At 34.0% G+C, this 20,419-nt stretch overlaps 2 protein-coding genes across 3 annotated transcripts in view; one reads left to right on the plus strand and one right to left on the minus strand.

Annotated features, from left to right (window-relative positions):
• LOC142340602 (putative pterin-4-alpha-carbinolamine dehydratase) overlaps positions 1-18,141 on the minus strand; it is a 305,724-nt gene extending 287,583 nt beyond the window's left edge. The window contains exon 1 of the mRNA XM_075391281.1: positions 18,118-18,141. The gene's annotated coding sequence lies outside the window, so the exon portion shown is untranslated. The remainder of the gene's footprint in view (positions 1-18,117) is intronic.
• On the plus strand, positions 2,916-19,309 carry LOC142340597 (uncharacterized). 2 transcript variants are annotated; one of them, XM_075391276.1, is made up of 3 exons: positions 2,916-3,191; positions 7,237-7,303; positions 18,354-19,309. In XM_075391276.1, exons 1-3 carry the CDS (start codon positions 2,967-2,969, stop codon positions 19,238-19,240), a joined length of 1,179 nt encoding a protein of 392 aa, XP_075247391.1. In that variant the 5' UTR covers positions 2,916-2,966; the 3' UTR covers positions 19,241-19,309. The 2 variants fall into 2 exon arrangements, with proteins under 2 accessions (XP_075247391.1, XP_075247392.1); XM_075391277.1 differs by having other exon boundaries at positions 18,693-19,309.
• The last annotated feature ends 1,110 nt before the right edge of the window (positions 19,310-20,419 follow it).

The following is a 20,419-nucleotide window of genomic DNA, read 5'->3' on the forward strand; positions in this document are numbered from 1 at the left end:
GTGCTCTGTAACGGGGGGGGGGGGGGCATAACGTACTGGGGTGGGGCACAAACGGAAAAGATCCAACAAATTTAATAAGAAAAAAACTTTGGGATCTATTGACAAAAATCTAAAAAAATAACTAGGATCTATTCTGTTTCGCCCCCCCCCCCAGTGTTTTTTATGACCCGCAGTTACAAATTATATGTTGTTGTATAGCACGTTACTATGTAAGAAAATAGCACGTGCGCCTGGGGGTCATAAAAAATTTATGGTCACTAAGCTGGGGGGGGGGGGGGAACAGAATAGATCCAATAACTAAAACAGAACGAAGATTATGAAGATAATTGCCTGTAAGAGTGAGGGAACAACTTTCTAAAAAATAAATATTTTTCTGATTTTCTTTCGAAATTAATATTTACCAAAAGATCTATTTGTTCCATAGTAAACATATTTAACTATTTAAAAGCTTCTAATTGTAACTTTGACAATCAATTCAGTAGAAAAATTTTAGAAAGAAACAGTTTTTTTTTAATAGATTGTTTGTTAAAGTACGTTTCGAATCATACACTTTCCACAAGATCACTGATTTACCATGTGTACGGTACTACTGTTGAGAAACTTAAACGCACAAATTGCATTTCAAAAGGGTAAACCGCCTGTTTTAGATGCCATTTTGTCATCATAACTTTGCCCGTTTCGTTCGATTTTTTATCAATTGTCGCATAATCATCAGTTTTAATAGATCTGTTTTTGGATAACTGACAAGTTTTCTCACAGAAGAGATCCTGATAAAATTTGGTCAGTTTTTAATCAGCCGCTGTACTTTGAGTTCTAAGTGAAATCTGTTTAAATTGCTCATAAAATTCACAATACAAAATGTTGCACAAATTGCGCAAAATCTTGTGCACAATTTTGTCAACCTAGTTAAGGTTTTATTTCTAAAAATGTATAGAAGACTTTGCAGTTGGGAAAAATATGGAGTCATGAGCAAGTGGAACAAATTTCACGTGGGACACAAACTACAGCTGTTTGTGAAAACTGGCCAATTTCGATCTGGATTTCCTCTGTAAGTAAGCTTGTCAGTTTATCCAAATATTGATCTATTAAATATTTGATGATTATGCGTCGATTGCTATAAAAGTGAAAAGAAAAGGTGAAAGTTAGGTAAGCTGTCTGTTTTAGAAGCCAACATGGCTTCTAAAACAGACAATCTACCACGTACATTTGAATTTTGTGCGTTTACTTTTGTCAACGAGTGTATTCTTTGTGTATAAAGGATTACACTTTCTTGACTTTTAATTTTATTCATTGGATTGCGGCTAGAGCTTAAAGCGGAGAAAAATCATCAACAACGATTGTATGAAATATTGATATCATAAACTAAGTTTTTAAACGTATTTGTGGACACTTTTTAAATGTTGGAATCGTTCAACAGTATTTTTGTTAAAGCAAATAAAATATATATTGGTACAAAAATCAAGGCAGTCCGAGGGATTAGTGCACTTACACGACTTATTGCGCTTTAAAAGGCGAATGGTGGATTCATGTCATGTATGGTCTTTGGAATTATAAATGTGGCGTCTATTCAACTAATACTGCACTCCCAATGTATGTTCTAATGTATTTCCAATTTATATGACATTTGCTGAATCGTTCTTCTTTTTAAAAGAACTTCTCTTTTAGTCAACAATGAAAGCTAATCTAGAGAGGACGGTTTGCTCCACAATTTTAGAATATTTGACCATAAAAATTTCAAACCATGGCAGATTATTTTAATTACGTGCTATTTTTTAGTCTGTTTTCACCAAATTAGCCATGGTTAATTTGGTACATTGAGTGGATCTATCTTGTTCAGCTTTTACCGCCCTGTTAGTTTTGAATCTGGATTTCTGTGTTGAAGTATATGTCAAAACAGAAATCTTAGTCGACCGAGTGCTGGGCATAATATACGAGGAGACTGGGTTTTAGTTTTTAAGTATTTTGAGAATAGACAAAAATATGGCACTTTTTAAAAAAATTAGACGAATGTGCTGTAAAAGCGTATTTGAAGAAGAAAACTTTTCTTTCACTAATATGCAAAATTAACATAACTTCACTTTTAAATGAAAATCAACACTGTCGTAACTATTGGTTCTCTAAATATAACAAAATCTAAGTCCCTCTTGGGCTCGTGCCCAGCTACTAAGATTCTTGACAATACCTGTTGACAGCGAGAAGTCCCTACTGTGACTAAGATTTTGATCTAACATATGCAAAGTGAGATTTTACTAGTGCGAGATGGCAATTAGGTAGGGCATCTAAGTAGGGCAGGCAAAAATAGACTTAGGAGTGCTACTAAGGGTGCAGATAACGCAAACAAATGCTCTGTAAAAATATATGTTGATAGCTTACGCTTTGCCACATGTGGTTCTAAGGTTACGTTGCAAATTAGTAGACTAATATGAGCTGCCACAAAGTTTCAGTGCCTGACTATTTTTCAAATATAGTGATTCTCTAAATGGACTAATAGACTAATGCATTTTTGCATTTAGGTTTTAAATGGGTAGAAATGATGCCTCAAGAAACAATTAGTAAAAAAGCCAAAAGCGGTTGTCTAATGTACTAATGAATATTACCGCACGGTTGTTATCGCCACCGAGAAGTTATCAAACTCCGAGGCGAAGCCAAGGTGTTATGATAACTTCGAGGGTGATAAAAACCGTGTGGTAATTTTTTCAATCAACACCTGTTGCAATCATGTTTGTTTTTTTAGACTACTAGTTTATCAAATTGTTTCCATCATTAGACTACGAGTTTATTACCACTCTTTTATCGCCACTGTTTACTTAGTAACAGTGGCGATAAAAGAGTGTGATAAACACGTAGTCTAATACTCAAGTGTTTTTCCAGTGTCGATCGGACATTAAAATTCATTACGCTGGCAGTTTATTTAACTACTATTATCGCAACAGGTGTTGATTAAATTAATAAGTGTGTGTTTTGGCATGCGTTTATGTAGCTCTCCTGCAAAGAAACTTCTCATTATCCTGCTCAATTGGTCGACTACAAGGAGCAACAGCAATAAAATGCAGAAAAACTCTTTAACCAAGTATTTGACTACATTTCCTTATGGAGGCTACTCTTTTTACGAATACATCAATTTTATCAATTTGCTCAAAATAGTCTACATAGTTTGCATTCCCATGGAGATAGCTGGAATTGTTTTCCAGGCAAGTTATAAAAACAGAAGGGCTACTCTTCGACCGATATTAGGTACCGAAAAGAGGGTCCTCAATAGATAATTGGGATCTTTTCCGTTTGTGCGCTCCCCCCAATGTAACGCCAAAACAGCCCTCCAAAAAAGCGATGTTCCTTAAAGATGGGAGATTGCTGTTGTAATATCAAGTGAACAATTGTCTCTATGTTCATTTTCTGTCTATTGGGTTATACCGGTGCAAAATTATGTTTCACATGAAGCAGAAAATTACACTGTGCAGACAATTGATGTGCGTTTCTCATGTGAAAAAAGAAAAGTCGTTTTTTTAAATTTTTTTTTACAAAACACTTGCCCGCTTTTCTGAGAAAAAGAAATTTTATAAACTAGATGACAACATTATACATAATGCAATAAAATTTTTTATGCGGGTAGACTTTCCGTATATGACGGCTAAGAAGACAAAAGTTTGATATTTGTTATTGAAGCCCAAAAAAAGTGATCTTTTTTGACAACTTCAGGTACTCGCTAAAGTGCGATGCGACGTTTGTTATTCTAAGATAGCTGAGGTAGTTTGTCAGTATGTTTGTTAGTATTCAACAAAACCATAAATGACTTAGTATGATTACCAGGAATAATAAATGACCTAGTTTGTTTATTGACACTTTTTTATGCTGTCCAACCGTAGAAAAGAACTTGGCTCGACTTTTACATGTCTTCGACTTAGACTGGAATTAAAAGTACTCTACTCAAAGTTGGCTGGACAATAAACGCAGTCCTCAAATTATGAAAATTTTGAATGTCAACGTACAATGTTTTTCATATAAATGAGTCAAAATGTTGCTTATTTTTTCATCTTTTCATTGCGTCAGAAGCTTCCGCCATGTTAAGATTTTTAAAAACATCACTCCGTTATAAATTCTTTGAAAGCACAAACTTAAAAAACTAAGTAGTCGCACTGGTTATCCTTGACAGGTATAATGTCTCTGCATGAGGAACTTTTATAATAATAAATAATAAATTAGTTCTCGAGTTTATTCCATTGCTTGCATTTATAAATTTACAAACAACAAAACATAACCCGAAAGGACATCAAAAGGTAGTTAGACCTGTCAGTTGATGCCTTTTAATTCTTCTCAAAGTCTACTTATTTGTTAATTCAAACCCTCTTAAATCATATTTTACCCTGGTAATACCACTTTCCAATCAAACTTAGAAACCCCTAAAAAAAGGTTTAATAAGAATGCCAATTTTACAAAAAAAATGCAGCTCGCTTTATTCCTTACCAAAAAAGGTTAACAAAAAATCTGTTATCTATATTAAATGAGTCTCTAAAACAATGTAAAAAGTTTGCTAAATCCTGTGCACTAAAATGAGCATAATTTTGAATAATACTTTCATCCATTTTAGTAAAAACATTATATAAGCGCCTTAATCTATTTATGAGTGACTTGTTTCTTTGCTTCGTTTGCAAATATTTTGTTTTGACTAGATGAGTTCTTTCATTTATTTGGATATTTTCTTCAATTAATTCCGGAAATGAGTTATTTAATAATTTGCTTGGATGTTCATGGCGGAGAATTCTTGACAGTAATTTTATCAGTTCATATATGTGTAACTCTTTAACAGAAAACAACTTGTGTTTACATCGCAATTCGTCAATGCTTCAGAATCTCTTAGCTGAAAATAACAAACGAAAAATTCTGCTTTGCCGCCACTCTAATTTTCGAAGATCGCTTTTATTGGCAACTCCATACAACAAAACCCCGTACTGTAATACTGGTTGAACGTAAACTTTGTATAATCGGACTAGTATGTGTCTTTTGAAAAAATTTTTATACTGATAGATTGCCGCTGTTAATGAATTCGTCCGACTAACTATTTTCTCAATGTGTGATTTGAAGCTCAGTTTACTATCTATGTATACACCCAAGTACATAATGTGGGCGACAAATTCGATGCTGTAATCATAAATTTTTATTTCAGGTGTCTCATTAGTAGCACCAAAACTTATAGCCTTGCATTTATCTCTATTTATTGCAAACTTATTTGATTCCATCCAAACTGACACAATTTCTATTGTATCATTAATTCCATCATCCACCTTTCCGTAAATATTTGTATCATCAGCAAATATAATTGAATTACAGGTACACCGCAAAAATGCTTTCAAAGAATGATCGCTGCTTGCTAACTGAAACACATTGTTGTCTGTTGGTCAAATATGAATTAAGAATGTCATCAATTTTCCCCCTCAAACCATACGCAAAGCATTTTTGGAGCAAAATTTCATGACTCACAGTATCAAAAGCCTTCGATAAATCAATAAAAACTCCATATTAACTTTCTTTCGAACACAAAGAAATCCATATTGTTTCAACAACCTCCGACACAGCATCAATTGTGTTTTTCTTTGCCTGATATCCAAACTGAGCCTTGTTTATTACTGAGTATTTGGACAAAAAAGAAATGAGCCTTTTCTGTAGACATTTCTCAACAATTTTTGAAATAACTGGGAGCAGTGATATTGGACTGTAATTACCGAACTCGTTTTCGTTACCATTTTTGTACAGAGGTATAACATTGGCACTTTTCAGAGTTCTAGGGAAATGGCCCTCATCAAAGCGACGATTAATTAATTTTGCAAATGTTTCACACACGCTTGGATTGATGAACTTAATCAGTTGATTTGAAATGTTATGCAAATCAGAGGAAGTCTTTTTGGGCATTTGCTTGATAATGTCGAAAACTTCTTTGGCTGTGACGTTAGTTAAGAACATGGAATTTTCTAACTTTCTGAACCGGCTTAGATCTGACGGCAGACTACAACTTTCAGATAGTTTCTTTCCTATTTCAACAAAATATTTATTGATTTCATCAGCTTTCAGATTGTCAATATTTTTTTTATTTTCGTTCCCTTAATATCGTCTATTATTGAGAACAAACTTTTAATTATGTTAGCCTTTCCTTCAATTTTTTGTTCGTAAAATTCTATTTTTGCTTTTTTCGTTAGGTTTTTTAAACGATTACGCAGCTTATTATATTTTTCTCTATTTTCGGCAGACTGTTCGTTCTTTTATGAAAAAATAATTCCAAATGCATGCATAGATTTAACTTCGACCTATTTGCTCCCAGGAAAAGAATTAGTCTCGAGTGGGGAAAAATGGGTTGGAGTTATAAAAAAGACTTAACTTGACTTATGAAAAGACTTATGCACAACATATGAAAGGAATTTGGCTCGACTTTAAATATGGTCTTCGATTCGACCATTTAATATATACCACAATCATCGACTTATTAAGTCTTTTCATGAATCGAGACCTCAAATAGGGTTGTTTACAGTTAAGAGTGACTACAAATTTGTCAAGAGACTGCTGGAGTTCAACAATGCCCAGATTTAGAGGTCGAACAGATGAAAAAAAAATTAGAGATTAAGTGGGGGCGCAATTCCCCCCCCTTAATAACCTGGTCTAAATCAACTAAATATTCTAGCAAAATGTATTGTGATATGTCAACCCATTGTTTTACCATAGCAATATTATTGGTCGACCACAATCCCTTTACAAAATGAAAACTTTCATCATTTATTGCCATTGAATGAAATATAAATAGTTCAAAACATCATTGTAGAGGGCTATTGATTATAGGTTGAAAAAAAAATTGTCTTTGAAAGATTGTTAGGGAAAAAATCAACAGATGAACAATGAAACAAAAAAATGACCAACAACATTGCAAGGTTACTGGAAGTAAAGCTCAGTTCGAAATTGTATCTTTTGTTAAAACACTCACGTACACATTTTAAAAAGCCGAAAGTCTGCAGTGCCAGAAGTCAAAATGCCAGAAGTTTCTACTTAGCCAGAAGTTGAGTATCGTTGACTTTCGTCATTTTAAAAGGTGCGCGTTTCGTGTTTTAAGTGTGGTTAAGTGACTCTGCAGAAGTCACTTCGAAATTCTGACTGAATATCTCGAATCGCTTCGCGGTCATCGATAAACGCCAAAAGTTCTCAGTGACTTTAAGCAGAGTCACTTAACCTTTACGTAAAGCCACGATATGTTTGCAGATCTTATGTTACATGCCAATGGAGAGAGGCATCACTTTCTTCTTCGGATCAATCAGAGGCGGCTCAAGTATGTATACTTTGGGTAAAATTGACCATAAGAGAAGTTATCCGGAGCTCATTTTGCAACAAAGGAGGTCATTTTAGAGGAGCTCATATTGGTGCCTGACCAAAATCCGGTATGCCCAGATTAAAATAAACGCATCAGAGCTCTTGGACGGTCTGGAGGTGCCGTATTTTGGTCTGGTACCACAGTCTGGGAGGGCACCCGGCGTTCAAAATTGCTGTCAGGACAGTTTATCCAATTGGATTTTACCAAACGCCACTATTCCTAATTCCATTACGCCTACTGCACCTTGATATTTTCATTTTCGTTCAATAAACCGACTAAAAATTAGTAGTCGCTTTTACACGTGTTTTGAACAAACTTAATGACCCCTATGCTCCCAGGCCGAGGATTTTACCCAAAAATAACGTGGAAAAGAGTGTAAAGAGTGAATAAATTAAAATATACACACCGATTTCTGCGCATAATTTAGGGTGGAAGAGTGTAATTATAGAAGTGTAATTTAAAAAAAATAAAAGTGGAAGGAGGTAGTGAGGATTGATCTTCCATCTTCCCTCTGTCGTACGTGATACTTTTTCCACTTCGTGCAGGTAATCCCTTCTAATTAGGGGTGGATTAAGGGTGAAACCTCGGCCCGGGCTTCAACGTGACACGCTTTGACGCGTATGTTTTGAACAAACTTAATGGCTTTGGCCTTGTTTCAGCAGGCGGGACTTTATATGAAATTATCACAACCGAATTGAGAGTTTTTGAAGTTGAAAACCTCCCGGGTTGAAGTTTCTTTGATTTCATACAAGGATCATATATGATTTCATACTGTCCATACTTGATTTCTTAGTACGATCCTTGTATAAAACCAAAGAAATCATATATGATCCTTGTATGATTACCAAAAAATCATATATGATCCTTGTATGATTACCAAGAAATCATATATGATCCTAGTACGAATACCAAGAATCAAACATCTATTTTTTGAAAATCTTTAACCATTTATGTTTTTTTTGTTTTTATTTGGTAGGGAATCACCTATATGATACCCCGGCATCACATACCCCGGAATCACAGACCCTAACGGACCCTAAAATTTTTGAGATACTCTGAAGCCAGTTTATACATATAAATGCTCATTTATAAAAAAAATTAATCAAGAAAAAAACTGGATATCAGGTCAAATTCGTTTTCTGAATACATTTAAACCACAAAGTTATTCTTTTAGCGCACACAAAGAATCAAATGTGGAGTGCAAATGCGATATAATAATTCAATAAGTCCTCTGACTACATTATACGAGAATTTGTGGCACGAGTCAATGTATTATGTGTCATATATGACCTTGTATGAAATCAAAGAAGTTTTTTCAGCTTCAATGGAAAATCAAAATTATACAGTTTTTAGTCTTTGAATTTTTTTGTATGATCCTTGTATGATTTCTAGGAAATCATATATGGTCCTTGTATGACTACCAAGAATTCATACAAATCATATATGACCTAGTATGATTACTAAGAATCATATATGACCTAGTACGAAATCAAAAAAAGTTGTATGATCGTTGACCCGGGCTTTGTTCACTCGAGTACAAAAATGTCTCATTTTCCAACGAAGAAAGGGTTTGTTGCATATTGAGATAAGTCTGAAGATGAAAGCGCAAAACTCTAGTGATTACACCGAAATATAGAAATTCGAACTTTTGAACGCAAGATGAATGTAAGGATTTTCAGCCTAGTCGCGTAACCTTGCTTGAAATATGCAGTTTGAAGTTTTAAATTTTTGGTGCTCCAGAATCTGACAAGGTCCGGAAATGAACAGTTTGATGCCTAATTTTTCGTAATAAAAAAGTTGTTGCCCTAGTCGAAATCATTCCTTGAAAAGTTTCATTGTTGACCAAATTGGCCCTTTTTGAAGACCCCTCTTGAACGAATATGTTTTTAAAAAAGGTGTACTAGGAACTAACGACGTTCTAGTTTTTTGCAATAATTTTACAGCTAACAAGGTTATCTTCTAATCCAAACTATTAATATGAATTTTTTCCGATATAGAGAATCAATTTTACGGCTGAATGTTTCCACTAAAGAACTTTCAGGGTAAAAGCGGGATAGTAGAGGGGCTGAGGGGAGGGGGGGGGGGGGGGGGGGTTGAGAGGGGTGAGGCGGAGGTAACAGTCCGTTCCCTCTAGTAATAAAGGTCCAATCTTAATTTTGTTTCACATTAAGCCCTATCGAAACTCCTGATAGAAAATGCTTGATCAACTTAACATATGAAATATCCAACATTGAAGAAGTGAACGTTTTATCCTATTTTTAGTTTTGTTTCCCCCATTGTAATGAAAAAAACATTAACTGTTTTATTTATTAATATCTTTATCCATCTAGAGCTTTCATCACAGTTGATCTAACACCGGGACGCAAAATCTTCCTCACGGAAAGCAGGTCACTTTTGTGTGGAGATACTACTAATTAGTTTGACCAAAACTTGAAAGGATTGCTCCGAAGAAAGAAAGTTTTTTCAGTTCTAAGTAAAACACGCTCTTGCAAGTTATAAAATACCAAAAATTTGAGTGACAGAAGGATCTCTTTCAAAAAGTACCTATATAATTAGTTAGAAATTGACTTCCATGTTTTTTTTTGTTCTGACAATCGACATTTTAATCGTAAAGAGTTGAGACTGGTATCATTAGAAAGCTCGCCCAACGTAGAATATGAAATTTAAAATGATATTTTTTATTTTCGTTTTTTTTCAAGGAGTTATCGAGGTTTGAACTTCTGAGAAAAATAGTGTGAATTCCGTTGTTTTTATTCACATTTTCCGGAATTTTTGCCTGAGAAATATAGTGTGAATTCCGTTGTTTTTACTAACATTTTCAGGTTTTTTTGCCTAAAATTCCGTCAATTTTGCTAAGATTTTTTAAAACTTTTAAGAATAGTGTTGTTGATTTTATTTTTGAAGACAAAAAAGCATTGTTGATTATTTTGATTTAAATTTTTGTAAAAAGTTTGGGCAAAATGTTTCAAAATTCAAACTTTTTCTTCAAAAACAGCACGAAATAAGCATCTTTAGTCCTTTTTGATCAAGTTTGAAGGAAGTATAACCCCAAACACCGCTAATACAATCTTTTTAGAATCAAAAGGGAGCTATACCAATTTCAATCTACGTTGAGAATGCTCTGTAATTGAAACTTTTCCTCTATTTGCTAAGTTTAATCGTTGATTATCAAAACACAGCATTTATTTTTGATTTGTTAATTAACAAATTATCTATATCTATAACATTCGAAAAATAAAGTGTTTCTAATGGACGAACAACATTAGCAGGGTTGGTTTTGGACCAATCTTGGACTGTTACAATCCAAAAAGAATTTGGATTGTAATCAGTCGGCCTTTTTTTTGAAAAAGATCTTTTTTACTTTAATTAAGAAACAAAACACTTCAAAACAAAGCTCAGTAATGATAGGCTCAATTGGCTTCCTAAGCAGCTCCAAATTAATATATTTAGTTTTTTACTTGAAAGCATATTGGCGTTTTGACTTTTAAAAATATTTGATTCCTAAATAGCTAATGGCTTATTGAACTTTGCTTCTGTTATTTTTCTTGATTTAGTTTCAGCAAAGAAAAATGCTTCTTGTTTCTACTGATTTAAAATTTCATCTCTATTGCAATTCTACGTCTTAAGTTGTAGTTTTCTGGCTTTGATACTATTAAGTTTCACAATTTTAGATAATTGCCCATTTTTTACGTTTTCTAGTTTTGTCACATTATCACGTTATTGAAGTTTCACATATCACAATATTGGCGTTTAATGTCAGGCCCAGTTGAACATACTAAGATTCTGAAAGACTTAGATTTTGGTTTTAACGGCTTCGACATTACTTGCTTGAGGAATTTAAATGAACTTTTCAAATTTTGTCTTTACCTGTGGATTTTACTTTGTCGTTTTAGTCGTACGAAATTTCTTGTATAATGGAAGGTTTCCTTGACTTTTCAAGAAAAAATAGATGGGCCGATATTCTGATCTTAGTAGATAGCTTATGGTTTTCCTGACTTTGAAAACAATTGTTTTCCAGAATAAAAAAAAATCGTTTTAACTTCGCAATTTTGTTCTTTTTATTATCTATTTGTTATCTAATCACTTTAATTGCAGGTCGAATATGACATTAGTGGTGTCAAAGGAAGGTATCTAAAGAATTCGTTATGACTTTACTGGCTTCGACACGGGTTTTTCAGAAAAAATGTAAATTAATTTTTGATTTTTGTCATATTTGACGTTCTTTTTGTAGACGTAATACATATTCTGGATCTTTGCAGGTATCAAGGTCCTTTTTGGACCGATAATGGAACCTGTTTAATTATTTCATTTTGTATAAAATGGCCTTCAAAACTTTGAAAATAATTTTGTTTCGGGAAAAAAGGTATTACCTAAGTCTGACATTTTATTTTTTGTCTACTTGTGACCTTGTCTTTGTAATGAAAGGTCACATACTACAATATTTGTTTTCGAAGCGCAATGAATTTTTTTGAGGGCCAAAATATGAATTCACGGCTTCGACAGCGTTTTCTGCCAAATTTCAATTGAATATTAATTTGTTTGTTGTCTTCTTGTTGCTCTTTTTTAACCGCACCAAAAAATTATTAGGGACAAGTCTGAATGCCCGTCCCGTCAATAGAAGCATTGGTAATTGTAAATCTATGGGATATTTTGGTCGATTTTCAATGGTTTTCAATACTTGGGAATTAGTTGTTTAAAAAAAAATTTAAGCGAAATTTGTAACTTTCCTTTTTTTGTCTAATTGTTTCCTTGCCCTATTATGGACTTGTCTCATATCAATTGTAGTGAGATACAATTTATTTTTTGTTTAGTTTCAATTTTATCTTACGCTCTGTTGACTTTGTTATAAAGTTTTGTTTTTTAAAACGGACAAAGTTTTTGATGTAATTATTAATGTTTGTTGTTGTTGTTTGATTTTGCTGTTCGTCTTAACTTGTTTTTTTAATATTAATGTATCTCATCAATCTAGTGCATCATTTTTTAATCCGATGAGTTATTTGCTGTGGAGGCTATCTTTTCGTTGATACACTATTTTTTTGAAAAATACTTGAATTTTTGGAATTTTCTATCTGTTCCTCATTTGATAAACAATTATACCAAAAATGTGGATGAGTGAAGTCTGAACTTTATATGCGAGCGCACATTACTACCAAACCTCCCTGTTATGATTAGTTAGAAATTGACTTCCATGCTTTTCTTAGCGGTTTTAATTTGCATGTTTCATATGCGTGTTTCAAGGAAAGATATGGATTTGCCTCGCAGGTTTCGTTAAACGATTGAAGTCAATGTGATTTCCAGAAGCATTACAAAGTCTATCCATGAAGCTATCGCAAAAAGTTCGCTATGGAAGTGCTTTGTTCTAGGTCGGTTCTGTTTCGTTTGCTGTTTGAGAGTTGTTTCAATATTTTGAAATACCACACCAACACACAAGATTTTTTGCATTTCACGCCAGCACTTGCCGAAGCCGCAGCAGCTTATCGATATTGTTTTTTCGGAACAACAATCTGATATTAGTTCGTTTTTACCCAGTACATTTTACAATGACCGAAAATCTAGTATCTACACAAATGCGTGAAAGTGCAACGGATATAAAATTGCGGATTATCAAGACTATTTGAAGATCAGCGTTAACGTATATCAGGGCTATCAAGAGAATCAGTACCTAAATGATGTCTCAATTTATTATCAATTGCTCTCTATCGAAGTTTGCATTAATTATTCTTTTTATGCAATATTTCGCTTGACTGATATTTGTCCAAGCCTTTTGACATTTTGTCCTCAAAAGTGGGATGTACAGGAAACGCCCGTAGAGCATTAAGTTCTCTTGAAGCCTTTCGCTGTACTATAGTCTCTAATTATGTGATTTTTGGAAACTGTTTAAGATACTTGAATTCATGGCGTAAACTGCTGATCTTAGAGTTTGACCCCTACCACTTAACCCCCCTGCCCCTCAAACAACCCCCACCGTCCACCTTTCCAAGTCCAGCCCTCCACCTCATTCTAGCCGTAACACCCCACGCCAGCTCACTGCTGCGCTCACCACAACCCACCCCTTCCCTCAATTAAAATAAAGCTGGCCTCCCTAAGCCGCAGCTAGTTAATGATGAAGCCAAACGCTCGACAGTCGTTTCAGGTTAAAGTTAGTCGGTTATGGACTTCGTCTGTTCCCGCGGAAAACAATGGCTGCCTTGAAGCAAGCTATTGGCTACGAAATTGATTTTTTTTGTGGTTCCTTAAACATCTTTTTATAAAATTTGGGCTTTAGTGTGGCGTGATAGATTTTCATATAGGAGTTTCGGTTTGCTATTCTTGATATAAAATCTGAGATAAAAAAAAGAACACTGTATTTCTCCTAATATCTGTAAATGTTTCATTCATAGTAAAATTTACAGAGATAGGCAGTGTAAAATATTGATAATTACAAAAGAGAAACTAATAATTTATAATAACTAAAATATCGATCCAATGAGAAGTCATTTGTATTGGAGGGGAGGGACGACATAAATTTAATGCAAAACAGAAAGAAATTTAATTGAATTTAAAATGTTTCCAAGTAATTGATCCATGTTGGGTTTTATTTGGGTCCTTCTTGTATTCATTAAGAAAAAACAGCTTATATTTCTTCTTTGCAAGACTGTATGACATTGACAAATAATTTCTTGGGAAAGAATTGTGCTGTAGAATACCTCTTTTAATAATACTTTTTTCATGGAAATTGCATTTTGAAATTGTCTGGGAAAAAATTTTTGAGTTCGCTCGTGTATATAAAAACTTGCGGTTGGTAATTTCAAAGTTGAGCTTGAGAAGGCAGGCTTCTTTTTATTCATGATACTATGGCAGTAAGTGGCAGCCCTGTAATCAAAAAACAAAGAAATAGATAGTATACCAAGGTTCATTTTAAGATCTGAGGATGAGTTAAATTTCTGTCTGTGAAAACAAGCTTTGATGGCTCAATTTAACTGCTTTTCTAATGTCGTTATAAGATTTTGATTGATGGTTGCAAGTAAAACAGAAGAATTTTGAACATGACTGAGAACAAAAGCGTTCAAAGTAATTTTTTTGTAACCAGTGGGTATTATGTTCCTGAGTGCATATATGCATTTAATGCCCTGGGCCATTTTTGACAAAAGAATTTTTACTTGTTTTTGATATTTGAGGTCTTTGTCAATATTAACACCGCGATATTTGATTTCCGCTTTCGAACTTATTAATTTGTCTCCCACTTTTAATGTCGTTTCGTCATGAGGATTAGAGCTACCAAAAATAATAAACTCTGTTTTATCCGGATTGGTCTTGAGGTGATGTAATTTAAAAAATTGTATGCATTTTTCTATGGCCTTCTCAAGCTCGTCTTTGCATTTGAGAACTTCATCATGAGAGCTTAATAGGACTGTGTCATCTGCGTATTGTATTGTTTCACATGACAAAAAGTTGCTAAGATCGTTAACATATAGATTGAACAAGAGTGGACCTAAGACGGTTCCCTGCGGAATTCCTTGAGCCACTTCAATCCAACCCGATTTGACATTATTGATTATAACTCTTTGTGTTCTGTTTGAAAGATAGCTCGTAATTAGATTTTGAGCTGGTATCGAAAATCCAAGAATGGAAAGCTTTTGAATCATGAGCTTGTGATTAATGGAGTCAAAAGCTTTTGATAGATCTAAAAACGCCGCTGCAGTAATTTTTTTTTCGGTTTTGTTGCATCGTATTTTTCAGTTAAATAAACGAGAGCATCTGTTGTAGAATTTTTTTTTCTGATTTCAAACTGTGTTTTAGAAAGCAGGGCATTCTTATGAACATATTCATCGATTTGTTGTTTAATAAGAGATTCAAAAACTTTTGCTAATGCTGGTGTTAACGAAATTGATCGATAGTTTAGAGGATCCTCAAGGTCTCCTTTTTTAAAAAGTGGAGTGATGTCGGCTCTTTGGAGTTCAGCAGGGAATGTTTCTGTTTTTTTGGTGTTTTTTTGCCTAACCAAGGTGTTTTGTTCCCTAACCATAGGCAGATCTACAGTATAGTTCCTACTTTCAAAAAATTGTCCTAATTTGCTGAATTTTAAATTAAGTAAGCTGGCTATTTTAGTTTTTTCTGTAATAATTTCATTGACAGAGTTTTTTAAAGAGTATACCGTAGTTGTCGTTTTCACGGAGTTTCATACTTCGTTGATCAAATTCCATTTCTTGCGCTCTGAAGTTGAGCTTTCAATTAATTGATTATGAAATTTCATAGCCAGCGCACACTTCGGCTTTCAATTTGAAAAACTCGTGGGTAGATTCTGAATTGAGGTATTGCTCTCTAAGCAGATTTTCGTTACGTGTTTTTTGAAATGAACCGTTTGGCAAGGGAAAACTATGATTTGTTGTTTCTTATAAAAATTGTTTTGATTGGCGCATGAAGGAGTATTTGCTGTTCAAGATTTTGCTCAAATGTACGTAGCATTTCACTTGGAACTGTAGAGCAGTAAAAAATTTCCCAATTTAGTTACTTGATAGAATCTTTAAAATCTTTTGAGCTGTAATTCGTTTTATCATAAATTTGTTTTTTAATTACTTTGTTCTTGCTAAGTTTTGTGGCAAGAATATAAATTGAGCAAAATGATTTAGATCATACGGTTGAATGATTGTTTCTAAATTCTGCTTTTCTTTGTTTTCCAAATAATTTATATTATAGTCTCCCATCATAATTATTGTTTTGTTCTCAGTAATTGCTCTATCAATTGATCTAGCAGACTGCTCGACAAAATTCTTCGTAAAGAAGTTTTTTGGGTTATAAGAAAAGTTTATTAAGTAAACTTTTTTGATCTTTGTCAAGTTATTTCAACCCACAGAGTATCAAACAGAGTACTTTTGAAAGCTAGATCAACGCGTAATTTTGGGTTAGGTTTCCTAGGAACAATTAACAATACACCTCCCCCTTTTGAACTCACCCGATCGTTTCGAAAAACAAGACAGTTTTTTTGTCCGGGTTTACCAAATAAGTGTCAATCTTTGTATCTAGCCATGTTTCAGACAGACCATAGATGCAGTTAGCGCTAACATCATTCATTAGGCTTTTTAACTGAAGTTGTTTTCTTGTTATGCTCCGTACATTTAAATGAAGGAATTTCAAGTTGTCTGAATAAGTTTAGCAATCAAGGAATATGTCTTTTATCGATTTGATTGGCCCAGGGTTGGTTTCAATATCTCCAGACCTCAAAAATAGCAGCCAAATACTATTAATGTAAAGCCAAAAATATAAGTTAATTAAGACAAAAGAAAATTTTAGTGATATTAAAGCTTGCTTCTTGCTCCTGGATTTGGTCTCCGACCAAATTCGAGTAGGAACTGCTATTGAGTTAAGTGACGTGGGAAAAGAGGAAGTCACTTGAGAACTCAACAACATTAATCCTAAGATTATTAAACATATCTTGTTAGAAAACATTATTCTTAACAAACAGTTGAGACACAATTCATTCAGTACAACAGAAAATTACAATTTATTCGGCATTTTTTTTTGAATTTATTATTACTAATATGCTTGATAACGGTAATGATTATTCAAGTTAAAATTAGGGTTTTCACTTGTATTCGGCCAGTACTGCTCTTGAAGTTTTTGAAATCTATTGTTCATTTTATAGCTCCGGTTGGTGAATTTATCAGTATCACATATGCCAGTAGATGTTTGAAGTAAAAACATTAGAAGATGATTTTTAAGGAAAGGAATGCCATGATTGTAATTCAAATGTACATTGTCATGATAAAAGAAATTATAATGGTTGATTTTTGGATTGAAGGAGGGAATTGATCGTATTAAATCATTCATCTTGAGCAAAACAAAATTTTCACCAAGAGATGCCAATCTTTCTTTAAGTGCAGCATTAACTTCATCAATTAATTTGTTTTTAGATCTATTGTAGTCAGTTTCTTTGAACGGTATTACCTCCATGACTACAAACACATCAGGCTGGAACTTCTTTTTACCGGCTTCAATAAGGTTGAACATGTCATCTAAAATCTCATCGCAGCTTTTTTGAAATTTTGAAACAGTATTTGTTCCGTCTTGAAGAATTAGAGTTTTAAGTTTTTTACATTCATATTTTTCCACAACTTTTATTTTCTCTTTGATGGTTGACCCACGGTAGGCATGGATTGCTGTATCCAGTGGAATTGTTGCATCACGTTCTAGTTTACCAATGATGCTGCTACCCAGAACCAAATTTGATTGTTCTTATTTGAGGGGGATTAAATCAAAATCTCTGACCTTCTCTGAAAAAACCTGGTTTTTTCGAGATTTTGATTCAGGGTTGGTTGTGCCCTCCCCTTCAGTAGTTGACTGTTCCAATGATTAGTCCTGCAGTTGTCGCTGATAAGTAACGAGCACATTTTCAATAAATTTTTCCTTTTTTTGTAATCTTTGATGTAAGTCAAGATATAATTTGTAGGAAGTTTCCTTTTTTTAGTTGAACCCATTCAGTTAGGGAAAGTAATGAAGGATCAGTTTGTTCATTTAGATTGAAATGCTCCTGGCTTTCTAGTTGAATGTTATTAGAGTTTGTCATAGACATTGCAATTTCTGTATTTTTGAATGAAAAAGGTCAAGTTTATTTTTGCTGTGTCTGCATAAGTGTAAAATCGATCAATGTTTCAAAAGAAGAAAGGTCAACTGTAATATTTGAAAGTTATTCGCTTGTCTGAAAATTATTCGCTTGTCTGAAAGTTATTCGCTTGTCTGAAAGTTTTTCGCTTGTCTGTGAAAGTTATTCGCTTGTCTCAAAAGTTATTCGCTTGTCTATTTAATAAGTTTATCACAACAGTTAGGCTAATTAGGCAAAAATATAAGCACTAGATTTTTGTGGTTCTGAGAAAGTTGACTGACATTGTGTTCAGCCGACCAGAAAAAAATGGGAAACTTAGTCGATAGCATAATTTTTATTTGCCGAAAAATCTGAATAGTTTTTTTCCTCCTGTCAGTCAATATTCGACGATCTGTTGATCTGGCTGAATCTAAAACTGATCTGTTTCAGCTGGCGCTGTTTATGTGAGCGAGAGCACACTCAATACGTACAGATACACAAGTCTAATATTTCTAATTTTCACTCACATATTATCATTTTCTGCTCTTGTAATCTTATGCTTAAGCGTTGCCAAACGTATCAAAACCAGGCCACAATTTTGCCTTAAATCTGGAGTCATAGTGATAAATTTGAAAGTTTTCACAATATTGGTAGCCTACAATGTTTACGTTGCTATGACGTCAGCCTTCACTTGGACTGGAATTATGATAATAATGGCATTTGTCTTGGCTTTAATCGAGTTATGCTTATTGAACTCTGTTGTATACGTTTATGCTATACAGAGTTTAGGAGTTCAATACAACAGAAGGTCGACACTTGGACGCTCATTTGGCCGAAAAACCGAAAATTTGCCAAATAGCCGAATGAAGCAAAACGCTCGCTTTGCAGAACCCTTGCAAAATTTTGAGGAGAACCCTTCTTTTACCCGCTATGAAAACAACACGGAATTTCAGCAAGAACCGCGACGATTCACAAAACGACGAGTTTCAACAAAAAGTTCCTCCGAATCAGTAAAAATTGTTGTTCCCATGGAATCCGTTGCAGATCCGGTTCAAAAAGCCGAAATTCAACCAGCCGACGATTTTGAGCGATCACGAGCAAATGTTGAGAAGCCCGACTTGCGATTGCCATCTGTTAGTCCAAAAGTTGCGCCAAAACAAGCTGTTAAAATTGACGCTCCAGAATCGCCGGAGGGCGCTGACGTCCCAAAGAAAAAGAGAGTAAAAGTTAAGAGGAAGAAAACACAAGGACACGAGGAGTTGAAAAAGGCACTCCGAGAATCAAAGAAAGTAGGCAAAAATAATGCGAATATCAAGAATCACCAAGATAAAAAGTAACTGAATCCTTTCAATCTTTTTAATGTTTTAGAGTTTCGCCATATCAAATTGAAATCTTTGATAAACTTGCTTTGCTGCAGCAATGAGTTTCTGAGCTACAGACGCCTGTTGATTTTTTTTATTAAAATTCACCTCAATTCGGACTGTTAGTTTCACGAGGAAACCTTTTCCTTTTGGTGACTCTCATCACTATTTTGCGTCTGAACTTGGCACCATCATTGCAGCCCATATAGGTCAAGCTATGGCCAACTTGCAGCTATAGTTCACTGCAATCTCATCCTCACACAGACAGCTTCACGAAGGCAGGTGACTAAACCCTTAATCACTGAACCCTTTAACATCTCAAATTTTGGCATGGAAGGAACTCAAAGATTTAGTGACGCTAGTTGGCAACGGTTCCTACTACAGGTAAATTTTTGCCCTGTACAAAATTGATCAAAACGCAGATAATATCAAAAATTGTTATTCTGTTTCGTGGAGTTCTCAAAACTGAATTTTGGACCAATTAAATAGTTTCCGAAACATTTTTGTTCTGTGTTTTTTTTTCTGGGACTCGCATGCAAAAAAGCGACATGATCTGAAATTTCCTCTGTATAAAGATTTAGAGAAAATAAAACTATTAATTAGATATATTTTATTAACTGAAAAAAAATTTCCGTCGGAATATAACCCAAAATCGGTAATTAAATCTAAGAGATTTAATTTTTCTCAATAATTTGTAATTCTGTTTCCAATTTTTCGGTTTCCAGTTTTCTTAAATGAATTTTCATTTTTGTTTTTAATTTATTTAATTACATTAAGAGTAGAGCTCCCGAAATTTCAAGGGCCTAAAAAGTCAAACAAAAAACGTTTGAAAAAAAAATGTAATTTCAGTTTGCTTTCATTTTGCATAAAAAAATTCATTTCAAATTTCGAAACTTCACTCCAATTACCAAGTTCTATTTGCTAAAACAGTTGTCGGTTCTCTTACGTAACACTTCCGTATCCTCAAACTTTCTTGTGGTAGCAAACATTTTAAGTAATTGATGCAAAATCCTTGCCGTTTTTAAAGATCAGAGAGTTTGAGATTGTTCAGGACTCATGAACACATCACAGCAGTCTGCTTTGTAAGAGACTGGTCAGAACTCTGTGCCGTATGTAATCCCAAGAATTTCAGTTTTTGCATCAAATATATGCTAT

This window comes from Convolutriloba macropyga, chromosome 6 (assembly GCF_964194025.1).
Source record: "Convolutriloba macropyga chromosome 6, txConMacr16.3, whole genome shotgun sequence".
Classification (NCBI taxonomy): Eukaryota; Metazoa; Xenacoelomorpha; order Acoela; family Convolutidae; genus Convolutriloba; species Convolutriloba macropyga.

Coding starts and splice junctions, on each gene's coding strand:
- LOC142340597 (XM_075391276.1), top strand. CDS start 2,967: ATGCGTTTATGTAGCTCTCCTGCAAAGAAACTTCTCATTATCCTGCTC. Junction 3,192..7,236: donor TAGCTGGAATTGTTTTCCAG/GCAAGTTATAAA, acceptor ATATGTTTGCAG/ATCTTATGTTACATGCCAAT. Junction 7,304..18,353: donor ATCAATCAGAGGCGGCTCAA/GTATGTATACTT, acceptor GATCTGTTTCAG/CTGGCGCTGTTTATGTGAGC.